The sequence below is a fragment of the Primulina huaijiensis genome, chromosome 2 (assembly GCF_012295235.1).
Source record: "Primulina huaijiensis isolate GDHJ02 chromosome 2, ASM1229523v2, whole genome shotgun sequence".
In the NCBI taxonomy this organism is placed as follows: domain Eukaryota; kingdom Viridiplantae; phylum Streptophyta; class Magnoliopsida; order Lamiales; family Gesneriaceae; genus Primulina; species Primulina huaijiensis.
Window position 1 is genome coordinate 22,345,777 of NC_133307.1, and position 13,528 is coordinate 22,359,304.

Consider the following 13,528-nt stretch of genomic DNA (forward strand, 5'->3'; position numbering starts at 1 on the left):
GTATATTAGAAATATATGATTTTATTATTTCATATTTACAAATCAACTTGTGAAAAACTTGAATAAGAAATGTAAATAAATAATTTTTTTTACATAAAATTTAGGGAAAAAAATTAAAATGTGTATTAATGTCCAAATATATCTAAGATGGACGAAGAATCAAAAAAATTGACTAAGAAATATATCTAAGATGGACAATGAATCACAAAAAAAAAACCCTTAAAAGACATTAATTTAATTTGCTAACTTAAATGAACAAGGACATATAAAGAAATTCACAATTGAAGTTGTATATTTATATGTAAGGAAATTCACAATTAAAGTGGTATATTAGAAATATATGATTTTATTATTTCATATTTACAAATCAACTTGTGAAAAACTTGAATAAGAAATGTAAATAAATAATTTTTTTGGCATAAAATTAAGAAAGAAAGAGAAATGTGTAATAATGTCCAAATTCATTTAAGAAGGATAATGAATTACAAAAAAACCTTAAGATAACCTAATAATTTAATTGGTCAACTTAAATGAACAAGAACATATAAGGAAATTCACAATTGAAGTGGTATATTTATATGTATGTTAGATTTGCTATCGTTACAACAAGACATATATAGTATGTCTAGAAGATCAGTAATACATAAAGATATAACCCATTGCTTATTAGTTACAAGTCTTATCAATCTTATTCTTACATTCATGCTCTATGTTCTAAAATATGCTCTCATTTTTGGATATTTTTCCATTATAGATATTCGGTGGATATGTTGGATTTCCATGAGCTTCCATGTTTGAATCAAACCGAAAAAACAAAATGGATGCCATCATATCTTATATAGTCAAAAATCGCATTTTAATAATATATATCTGATATAATCATTTATAATATTCATCATTTTAATCAAAGTGTTGGAAATTGGTTTTCAAAACAATATATACCCAAATAAATAAACCTCACATGTGTTTTCTATAACTAAACAGCAAGGACAAGAACAAATACATATCCATCTCTCTCTTTTTGCAGAAAAACCGATCAATCCCCCGGGCCTTAACACACGATCCAAATCGAACATGACAAAATCCAACGACTGCAGATCGGTCCCTCCATCCAACACTCCGTTCGTGTGGATCAAATCCATCGTGTTGTCGAAGAAGGGGAAAACGTTGATTCAAGGTCACATATAGAGGGATCAAGCCTCTAAGTGCTATCATTTCGTTGAATGGAGCTCCCAAGTTCATTGCCATTGACACGATTTTAACGTCTTGTTCCCTCATTCGTGCAGCAAACGTCCCCGTGCCCATGCTAAAACCAAGCCCCATTCGTATTTCCCCGGGCTTGAGTGCCAAAACATCCTTGATAACGAAATCCATGGGTTGTGAAGCATGGTTGGTCCACTTAAGTTTCTCCTTTTCCATGTCAAAACATCCCGTGCACGGGGAATCATCGTGCTTCAGGTTCTTGCTAAGCACTCGAAATTTTTTCATTGATGGTTACTCCACCTCACATTCTTCCCTCGGGCATCAGCCAAAGGGATTCATTAATTGAATAAGGCTTCAAATATAGTTTTGAAGCTCTAGCCAAGCACCGCCTCCGGGGCAATGGATAACACCCTCGAATCATAAGTGCTTGCCCCTAGTTGCAATCGTCTTTGCAGTTCGAGCCAATCTCATGATCCATCTACTCTTCCAATTCCTTCTTCATCGACACACAACTGTACCCTATCGTGCTGTATATTTTCTGCCTCATACAAGTTAATCGTCCCTACTCGGTTTTCTTTAGGGGATATATACTTCTTAAGCTCCTCAGAAACAAAAGTAGTGATCAGAGGATCTCCCCAAAGTGTTGCATTCTTGTTCTCTTCGATTCTTGACTCCTGGATCTGCCTACTCACTTCTTTTTCCAAGAATTTCTTGAATTCAGATCCTGAGATGTAGTTCGTGTGCAACTTCTCTGGGTTTTCTTCCATTCGTTGGACGGTGGACTCAAGCTTGGCTTGTACATTCGTTCCATCTTATCGAGTACATGCTTGAGTTTAGCTGTCATCACTATTACGCCGATCTCTTCGTTACCTCGATTCAAGCCATTGGAATGCATGCAAATCTCCTCATTCTGCAAGAAGAATCTGGTCAAGTAAAACATTGATAAACTTGAGATGCTAGCAATTATAAACAACCTTCCAAACACAATGTGGTGCAAATCCATGTCTCTTCATATTTTCACCCTTGGGAAATCATGATTTTCTCATCACAATTCCTCAGCTCTAGTCCCCAGTCAAATCAAAATAAAATTGTTTGACATCAACTAAGATTCAAGTAGACCCAAAGGAATGGACAACAATGACATTCTTTGTGCAATTCACCTTCTTTTTTTTTAGCAACAACAAACATCAGCCTTAATGTGGCTCGGATCTAAAATCAAAGTATTGAGTGTTAACTATTTTCATTGCTTGGATCAAAATGAAACTTTAGAATGCACAGATAGTTAAAGAATGGGTGAACTTTTCTAACCACTTCATTTTTTTACTATTCTTGAAGCTCAGCAATCGTGACCAAGTAAATAATTATAAACATGATTTAGAGCGGGTATTGCATGAGCTTTGCTGCAAAAGCGAATGTTCGAAAACATTGCTTCACGAGTAAGTCCCCCTCACAAAGCCAAGGAGATCCGTGCTCTCCATTAATTTTAAAAATTATTTCTTATGTATGAAGAGAAGGTTGGATCCATTTTTTTAGTAACAAAGTCGATTTCATATAAAAATATAATAATTTCATTTATTTTAATTATTATATTATATAAAGAAATAAATAATAATATTAATAACTCTCTCGCTCTCACGGACTTTCGACTTATCATATTATACTTTTCTTATAAAAAAAACGTTGATATTATAAAAAAAAAATTGAGTCAAATGAAATGATTCATAAACAGGCTCGACTTGTCTTACACCCCTGTACCCAAAAAACATGATATGCAAACAAATGAACCAGTTAAAATATATATTTTCAAATTTGAAACCTAAATCACTCTTTTAAATTACTTAACATACATCATATTTTTGTAACACCAGTATTTCAAAAATTCTTTCAGAGCTCTTATTTTGAAATAACACGTTAATTAGCCGTCTAATAAGAAAATTTATGAAAAGCGAAGTAAGCAATTGCGTGTAAATGCATACTTACCATTCTGGTAAGTTAAAAAGTGCTGGCTTTCACACATGTTTTATTAATCTAATAGCAGATTTGATATGATGCCACCACCGGCTTTTGCGAGAGAATAAAGGGCATTTTACCCTGGTTTACACATACCGAATGCAGTTGTTGCTATAGGTGTCGGGAAAAACAAAAAAAGAACAACAATAAATCACTCACTTGTATTTACCAATCAGATTTATATGTATTTCCTCTCAAATAATCCCAGTTTCGGTATACATAGTTTCATGAGTAATCACTGAATAAAATGTAAATGGTATACAACACTGACCTATTTTATGCACCTACGCAGCTCCATCTACAAACATGAATGATCAATTCCTATATGCTCTACAACGAAAAGGATTATTATAAGTATATTCAAGGAGAACTTCAAACAATGTATCCCAAACCTAGGGATCGATGCGCGTTGCTATTTAGGTAACACTCAAGCATCGTCGACCTTATGCTCAGGTGGTGTTCCAGCAAGCCAACCCCATACACCAGTTGAGTTACGCCTTTCTTTTGCATATAAAGCAGCTTGTTCAGAAGCAGCCTTCTGTCGCTGGAGGATTTCAAGTTCCTTCTGTAAGGTGTCCATCGTTTGTAGCTTCTGCCGTAGCTCGGCAACATCTACCTGTAAGTTCAAGACATAAGAATTAGCAGGTAAGATTTTGGACAAAAGACATGAAGGAAAAGTAGGCAGCCAGGGCATATAATTCCTCTTTGAAAAATAAAGGTCTCATTTGTTTTTGTTTCCCGGAAAAAACTTTCCATTCTCTAAATTAAAAACTATCATTCATAGGTACTCTCTTTCTATAAAACTCATTTTCTGCCAATGAAATCATAACTTTTAGACTATTTTTCTCCTAAAAATATTTCAATATATTATATTAAATTTTAACGAAAAATATATATTTTTAGATAAATTCTCTCTCTTTTTTTACGATTTGATAACTATGACACCAGTTCTATTTTCCCAAAACAAACTAAACAAGCCACTGGCTTTTTATGATATGAATGAAAAATGGAAGTTTGATAAAATAAACAGTGAAGCATTGCGAAAAATTATGCTTGTTTCTCTTCTGGACACACCGATCAAACCCATCAAAAGAAATCCCTTTTAGGAAAGTAAGATTTACAAAGTAAATATGTGCCTAAGAAATTGGTATTACTTCATGTACACACACCTCAAGTTTGAAACACCTAGATTGTTCCGCAGCAAGTTGACCTCTCACAGACTGGAGTTCCTGCGACATCATGTGCACTTTTTCAGGACATAAATTATACAGACTAGTAATATTGGCATACTAATACAAAAGCTTCAGTACGATATAATAGATTGTTGAAAAATATTGCATTATGAAAAATGTCTTTCCAGATTCGTGCGCACAAAACCTTCGGTTGATACCCATCAACTCAATAAATGCTTTTGGTAAAAACTCAAGTGGCCAGATCATTGCTAAAACACTGGGCACACAAACTGATCAAATCAAAACCATCTTATGCCCAAATATTCTGCAGTTGGTTTCCAGTAAGTAAACATAGAGCTAAAAATTTATGAAAATGCTAATCTCTTAACATAATCTAGAAGCACTCAGGCAGTTTTAAAAGAAGGATGTCATGGTAGATTTCAGCAACTCACAAACCCTTAAATGCATAATGCATAGGGACCTAGAAAATCGAGTTTGGGGTTACAATTCATTAGTTTTGTGCAATTGTAAAACAACTCTTCGTACCAATCATATGGCTGCCCTAAAATTCACAAAATAATACATCGAAAGCAGCCAATACCTAAAGAGGCAATATACAATAATAAAGCAGACCATTACCTAAAGATGTAAATTTCAAGTGTAAATTGTACAAATCTGATGAATGACCTCGAGTCCTCTAGTTCATGCCCAACATGGATTTTAGCTTTTTCTTGGATAAAGAAACATTGTACTATTTTCACTAGACATGATTGATAAAGCAAGAGAGTACCTTGTACAGATCTGTGTTTTGAGTTTCTATTTTTGTCAACTCTGTTTTCAGCTGCAGTGCCTGCAATTTCTCCTTTGCGAGAGAAGACTCTAGTTCTTCTTTCTCTGCTTCAAGGGATGAAAGATGACGATTGTTTCTTTCTTCAATCTTGGTAATCTGTGGAAGAAAAACATACACGCTATAATTTCTTAGAGGGGCCATACAGTAATCAGATCTCTATGACTATCGCATGAGCACCCAAAAGTTTCCGCAGCTGCTCTCAAGAAAGTTAAAGTTAATTCGCTTTGCAGCAATAAACATAGCAAGCATTAGTTTGGATACAAGCAAAGGGGCATAAGTAAGGAGGCAAAGAGAGGACATGAGTATCTACGAGACAAAAAACACAAACTACCCTGCACATCTATAATAAAGATGATGAATTATGTCTTCTACATCTTAAAAAATGTAAAAATAATACGAACCAATTAAATGAAATCCAAAAGTTTTAGCAGTAAAAAAACATTTTACTTTTTTATTCAGTAAATGATTTTTTTGAAGTTATAAAAACCCCAGTCCAAACTGTCGAACAACATTAAAAAACCTAATAGAACTGGTGCTCAGTTTCTTTTTTTTTAATTCAATGTTTTATATATTAAATGCCATTTATAACTTGATATACATGTCATGACTGCATAGAGTGGACAATTTAGCAAGTAACACCATACAACAAAAAATTTGTCAAATAATTGATTTAGCAGGTGATGTCGAATAACACAGAAAGAAGGAAATTAATGATCATGGTTTCCACTCTAAATTAGAAAAAGTAAAAGTTAGACATTGGATATGTGTATATATTGTTTACTCATCAACAGAACCAAAACAAATTGTGAACTTTTAATACATAAGAGCATAGCTTACATTTTATTAGGAATTCAATATTGAGCAATAATACTCTCTAAATAAGTATCAAGACGATGACCATGAATAAGGCAACCAGAGAATAGGTCAAGGGGAATAATTTTGCAATGATACTTACACTTGGCTCTGAATCAACATTATCCATCACAATTTCTTTGATTTTTCTTTCTTGGCCTGCCTCATATTCAGATTCCACATCTCTGGTAGCATTTGTCACATTTTGAACAGCTGAGACACTATCTGGCACTGGTGTTTCCATCTTTGATTGTAAGGTTGACTTATGACTTGGTTTAAGTACATTGACCTGAAGGCAATAGGCAAAGGCATAGTTAGGATTTGAAGAAACTCAATCCCTTCTGATGCAGAAAAAAAAAAGAGAGAGAAAAGTAAAGGGTTACTTGGACCTCATTGTTGTACTTCCCGTTGTATCCTCCAAATGCGACCAGGATGTCTTCATTGCTATAGGAACTCAGGACCAAACTTAAGCCCTAAAAAAATTATAAAACTAGTGCAGTCATAAACAACTAGGGTTGAAGTAATTATTAAAATGAACAGCCATCCATTCATGATAACAAGGTCTTATCAAATCTATTGACAGCCAAGTGAAATTAATCAACGAACATTATAAGCAATCAAAATCCTTCCTACAAATCATGTCGCCCTTAATATAAAGAGACGCATTACTCACTGTAAATAAAAGAGTTATTGTCTATAGTAAATGGCTTCATTCAATATCGAATACAAGCTAAAATAAAGTCATTATGTGCATTAGTACAGAATCGACTGTCATCTAAACTGAATCAGGGTTGAGAACAAAGCAAAAAATTTAGGAAGCACTGACGACAATGGCAGTCTAGAAAGATGAATTTTTTTTAAGGGTTCAAAATCGTGCAAGAAAAGTAAGGACAAGGAATGGACAAAGAGACTCGACAAATTAACAAAAGTTAATGAGTGATATCAGGCAACAAATGATCTACCCATACATGTTTACTCATCAGGTGCGTGAATGGCATGCCTGCACTATTAATGATGCTTACATTCCGACTCTACTGAATGCATTCAAGAGGACAAGACTCAGATGATTTAACTTATCCACACCATTGTTCGGTGTCATACAAAGATAATGCATTGACAAGTATGTAATAAATATGGCACATGAGATCAAGATTTTTCAGGACCGTACAAATGTTTGCCCATGTGAAGTACCTCGCTAGCAAGAGGAACACGTCCTTGAACAATAGTTACAACCGACCACACCAGTGTAGACATGTTAAGGACAACTGTTTCATTAACTCCTGCAGATGCAATAAAAATTGGGAAACCCAATGAGTACCTCAAAACAAGTAGAACGTATCTCACACAAGCAAAATTTAAAAACAATACTTATGATCAGGTATAGCATTCATCGAAAAAAAAACGGACTCCTTGTTGGAAGCACGTTCAAAAAAAAAGAATTGATCCATAACATGGATACTCAAGCAGGAAGCAAATGTATTAGATAACTGAAATCTCAAACTTACTGAATATCTTAATAACAAGAATGTGCATTCGTTCTGGTAACTGCCAGCAGAACCATAGATATTGAAGGCACGAGGCAAATTAATGTGCACATTGCCCTAGAGCTTAAACTCTCATTCCTTGTTGAAGTGAAACACAAGTAATAACTAATGACCTTTTGGAAGTTTGATTTATGACAGTATTGTGGCATATACCATCAAATATGTGCTTTGCAAACCTTTGAAAAATAAAAAAAGAAACATTATCCGATACACACATAAATATGAATGACTATTACATTAAAATTTCTCTTAAAATTTGCAATGCTTTCTTTTAATTCACACTTAACATGCTAGGCTGTGCCAATTCTTTAAAGCTCGCCAAAACACTTGCTCAAGGCCAAGGCACACTCCCCAGTGAAGGGCTGCCCCCTAGGTGCAAGGGCTGTGTTTTGGGCCCAGGCGCTAGATGAATACTTACAAATGAAAGTGCAAATGTGAAAAAATATATAGAAATCTATTGCAATGAAAACAAAATTACAAGACTCAATTGAAAAGATGTATATTTTAAGTGTGGAATGCATGGGGCTAGAGATACTAGACGAAACCAGAGATGACACTACTTGGCTCGAGCACATCCATTCTATTATTCTTTTCCTTTATGCCCAATTTTAACTTGTACTCTTCAAACTTGGAAATGTCTTGAATTAAATACTACCCCCGTTTTTTAACAAACTTCATCATAAGGGTGATATTCAAAAGCCATGTGTAACGAAAAAGAAGGAAAAGAAAAAAATGATGAGTTTGAACAAAAGGGAAAACACTGTATAAAGATAATGTTGGTCGGTTGACCCCAGGGTGCGTAGTTCAAAAATTCTTTGAGGCATTGGACATGCTATACGGAAACATATGGAAGTCCCTGTGCTTCAAGAAGTATAACACTTTCATACATGACCAAGTGTATACAAAGCATAGATGATACACTCTAAGACCAAGTCTGAACATAAATAAGCTGTCAAATTTTTTATTTCTGAAACTAAATTAGGAATAGAATCTTACCACCCTTATTGTCTCCTCCGCCAACAATGAACCAATTCTCTCCAACGGTCACACCTGCATGGCCAGCACGAGGACTAGGTATCTCACCCTGTTGTGTTGGTCTTGACCATTCCATCTACCCCCATCAAATTCAGAACGTGATGCATAGATAGAAACTTCATGAAAACCAGAAATTCATTTGGATTGGACCACGCAAGTAACGTAATTAAATAATTTATCTCACAGTTTGAAGATCAAGCACATGAAGATCATTAAAACAGGTAGCAAGTGAGCCCCCACCAAAGATTAGAAGGTAACGATCTGCATGTACGGCAGCAGCATGATCAGACCTTGGAGAAGGCGGCACTCCCCTATGAAATTGAAAGCAATTAGAAGTAAATAAATGCAAAAACTTGTTGTCATACCAATTTGTTTTAAGTAATTGTTTCTAATACTGATACAGATTCATGGTAAAATGAAAAATTATCATACTAATACTACTTAAAGGCATCATGCATTCAGAATATCCATAATAAACAAGAGGGGATGCAACAAATCTTTTAGAACATCAGTTTCTTTGAGTCTTAAGTCCTAGCAAGGCAGTTCAAGAATCATCCCGACATACGTATGCAATTCTGTATGCCAAATAACTTAATTCTCACAATGCAAAAACAAAAGGATTTACACTGTGTCCATTTCATCCCAGGTCATGGTTTCTAAGTCCAGAATGTGCAAGTCATTTAACAGTGATCTTTTTGTATCTTGGCCACCAAATATGACTAGAGTCTTTCCCACCATTGTCACTGACTGCCCTCCACGAGAGACCTACAGAGAATTGACAAACATGCGAAGCGATTTCAATGAAAAGAGCTAACTTAAGTTCTTGCCACGTAAAGTATATAAAACCTTCATTTCAAAACAATTTCCACACAAACACAAGCATAGACAGAGCATAATTCATGACGATCAAGTTCGAGCCATAGGAAAACTGTACATTGACCAAACCTCAGGTCTCATATAACAGGATGTTGTTTGAAAAAGAGCTGATATCCACAAGCAACATACACAAAAGAAGTAGGAATTGTGAAAACCATAAATCTCAAAAGATTCTCTTCAAAAATTATCATAGCATAACAGAACTTACCGGTGGCTTTCCATAAGTTTTCAACATCGACCAGATACAAACTTGCAGATCGAACACCTTAACTGTCCATATACCAGTAAGAAATTCCTCAGGAAAAAGAGAAATATGTAAGGCATTGACAGACAGCATAAACTCAGATCAAAGTCAGAAAGGCACTTCCAAGACAGATTCTTTAAGATACTAATCATTTGGGAAAAGAAATTTAAATAGAGACAATGCATCAAATTTGTTTAACTAGAATTCCCATGGTTATAAATGGAGATAACATACATAGAAACTACAAACACATGAGCAGCATCCACCTTATTATTTTCTTTTCTCAAAAATATCTCTTCTGATAAACCAAGGTGTCTATTGGATTAAATAATACAAAGAACTGACTGGACAGATGTCTCAGCACATTTCTTTAATATCATAAATTAATTCAGGAGAAATTATCAACAATTTAGTGAAATTTAAAAAATGAAAACAAAATTTTGCACGGAAAATATAAATATGCTCTGTAATAACAACTCAAACCTTGTAATGTTTCAGAAGGGTCCTTGGAATGTCCAGCTACTGAAAGAAGCTTATTTTCATTCCATGGTATCTACAGAGATGACGTTGCAAACATGTCACACTAGATAAGAGAATTTCTTACTGGCAATTAACTTTATATCTGATAGATTCAGCTGAAACGTCCAAACCTACCAACGTGTGCCCAGCACAGGCAGTTGCTATATCATCGTTACCTGCCCGAACTTCAGCTTTGGACCAGGTCCAAGTTCTCAAGTTCAGAACCTATACCCCAACGAGAAAAATAAAGTTATACCTTCAGAAACCTCAAAGAGATCGACATAGCACAATACAATCCTTGGTTGTCGGGACAGTTATTTACACAGGAATCCATAGTTATTGATACTAAAGTTACAGGACATGTAGCAAGAACATAAACAATATTCAAAATGCCAAAACCTGGAGATCATTGAGGTAACGACCATTGTTGTTTCCACCAAATGTGTACATCTTGTCACCAATAACTGCTGCTCCATGCTGTAAATGTAATCAATACTTACAACTAAAGAAAAGCATAAACATATGTGTATGATAGGAAAACGAAAGACTTAAACACCTCATATCGAACTTTTGGTCGTGAGCCAGACACTGGAGGTACGACCCAGTTGTCATATACAGTAACCACTCCAAGGCTTTCGGATACAATATCTTTATCCTGGATTTCTGAACGATTGCCATTTTCAGCAAGAATAGTCTTTGTCTCAGGAAAATTAGTTCCATTTTCATAAACCACTGCAACTTCTGGTACATGCTGAGCATAAAAAAATTTATAAATCAGAGAAGAGGTAGCTTTGAAGCAAACTCGAGGATAGTATGGAACAGGTGCAGGAATGCTGTTCACTTGTAATTGAGGTATTTCTAAATAATTAGAAAAAATTTCCCCTTTCACACATGTGAGCAAACATACAGATGAAGTGGCAGAATTGATTCAAGGTATCCATTCAAGTATTTGAAAACTAAAATGTAGAAATGAGTAGATAATGACATTTATGTTTTTCTGAATGACGACTCATTTCTAATTGATAACTAGACATGCTTCCCACAATTTTGTGACAACAAAATCAATAGTTAAATATCACAGAAACCTTTGAAAATAGAAGAAACAGGCAACTAGAATTCTTAAGATATGGCGGAAAATTCATATCATGACAACTCACAATCAACTCAACGTTTACAGCAGGCTCTGACACCAAGTTTGACACTCTCGAATACCACCCTGGATCTTCTTCCTGTTCAATATCAGAGTTCAGATGAATACAAGATGTTACTAAAAAGTACCACTATAACACAGTACAAAAATGTACTAACCTCCAAGATTTTAACGAAAAGGCGCATTGCCTCTGTGGAAGCCATGTTTCCAAGTCCATTCCAACTTCAAGGGATTAAAAAAAAAGCAAATACAATGAAATTTGTGGCAGCACTAAGAAAAAATCAAAATACACACTCAAAATAAAATCTGATGGAAGCCACTAATCTGAAACAAAACTAGGAACAAGCTCATAAACAGTGCAGCATCAAAAGTCATGAATATCCATTGTATCCAACCTTGGTGCCAAAGGTTTTTTTAAGCATGCCTTAATTAAACGAATAGTAAAGTTGCACAGCAATAAACTTTATAAAACTTATTCAAATATTATATATTTTTTAGTTTAAGGTATCTACACGACTACACCAGTGACAGAATTTTATTCTCACTTCATTCAATTAACTCTAGCTAGTACGTGTACAAATATGTAGCTTAATCCCAAAGCATAGAGTTGTACCAATTGTCCGACGACTATGATGAATATTGGTAAGTTGAAAATTTTCCTGATAAGTGTGAGCTAGCAATGGATCTTGATTATGTTAATGATCAATGATGAGTTCATGCTAATATGCTAAATGTCGGTATTCCTTCCAAATTCGGTTCGATGTGTCACTTTTCATTCTCAGCATTGCCTATAAAGTGTATATAGACCAATAGTTCTATTAACTTGAACATGCAAATGATGAAGAGTTGTTGGCTTGTCACCAACCAAAAAATGAAAAAACTCAAAACCATGCATAATAAGTAGATTTCATCAAGGTTAAAAACAGAAACCTTGTCCATTTGCTTTGCTCGATGGGACTCCAACCTCTAGGTTTAGGAATGTTGCAAGGCCCCAGAGTTGCCTGAGACCATCGAAAGACATCAGTCTTCGCACTTAAAGGCAAACAAAAAGACTGAGCATATTAAATAAATAATCTAGATAAGTCAGCAATCATGATATTGACCGCTCTTTAGGTGACAAAAACCGCTAAAAGTCCTTCAGTTTTAGGGAAGTGTAATGTCATCATGTCCTTTAGGTGACAAAAAACGCTAAAAGTCCTTCAATTTTACGGACGTTTGCAACTTTAGAAAAAATTCTTATACTTTCTGGGTAAACCAAAAATAAAACATGGGGAAGATCAAGAAAATTTTAAAACATAAGCATTGGTCATATGTGCTAAAAATCAGCATGAAGAGCATGCATCAACTTTAAAGTATCCCACAAACATACAAAACTAAGAGTTAATCGTACAACAACAGTAAAGCATGCTGGTGTCGGTAAAAATGTGAAAATAACGTCAGTTTATAAATTTACTATCACTCGTACATCCTACAAGTCATAATGGAATAAAGAAATTTCAAGGATCCGGCGGTAAAGCAGGTGGAATTGAGCAAACTAGGATGAAAGTGGAGTTCACATTGGAATCATCATAATTCTAAACCTTCTAGTAAAAAAATCACGAGCTGGACCATATACCTGCGGATCGAACCAGAATTGAATGAATTCAAGGAGAACTAAACAACTCGTTTGAGCTGAAATGCAGGTGAAAATGTAAAAAATAAATAAATTTGGCGGCGATGCGCAAACACCTGCTGATGGAGAGCGTATAGGAGAAGAGCCGCATCGTTTGAGAACTTGGAGATGACGCCTTCAGCGGCGGAATTCGGAGATCCGCCGAAGCCAACGTAGGTCGCCGCCGCATAGAATCTCCCCGGGTAAGAGAGGCCGGAATGCGCTCTTGCCATCGTCGCCGCAGCAGACATTGACGCCTTTCCGGATTCGGATCGTGAATGAATCTCGGATTTGTTAAGGAAACAGCGTTAATTAAAAACGGTAACTTGGATTAATTTTGGGTCCACAAACAAGGAATGCGTATGCATTTTTTATTCCTGATTGTTTTTTTATTTATTTATCTATTTAACCATTTTTCGTTA

At 35.1% G+C, this 13,528-nt stretch overlaps 1 protein-coding gene and 1 pseudogene across 1 annotated transcript; both read right to left on the reverse strand.

Annotated features, from left to right (window-relative positions):
• Positions 1–957: 957 nt before the first annotated feature.
• On the reverse strand, positions 958–2,206 carry LOC140957531 (probable methyltransferase At1g29790; annotated as a pseudogene).
• A 1,166-nt stretch (positions 2,207–3,372) lies between these two features.
• LOC140970358 (acyl-CoA-binding domain-containing protein 4-like) lies at positions 3,373–13,429 on the reverse strand. The gene is made up of 18 exons (XM_073432032.1): positions 13,184–13,429; positions 12,386–12,456; positions 11,614–11,677; positions 11,463–11,534; positions 10,862–11,056; positions 10,705–10,782; positions 10,441–10,530; positions 10,270–10,339; positions 9,751–9,812; positions 9,292–9,431; positions 8,851–8,977; positions 8,628–8,742; positions 7,279–7,367; positions 6,477–6,560; positions 6,191–6,376; positions 5,176–5,331; positions 4,383–4,442; positions 3,373–3,829 (listed from the first exon to the last, which is right to left on the reverse strand). The coding sequence occupies exons 1-18, from the start codon at positions 13,355–13,357 to the stop codon at positions 3,641–3,643; spliced, it is 2,022 nt and encodes a 673-aa protein (XP_073288133.1). The 5' UTR covers positions 13,358–13,429; the 3' UTR covers positions 3,373–3,640.
• Positions 13,430–13,528: the final 99 nt, after the last annotated feature.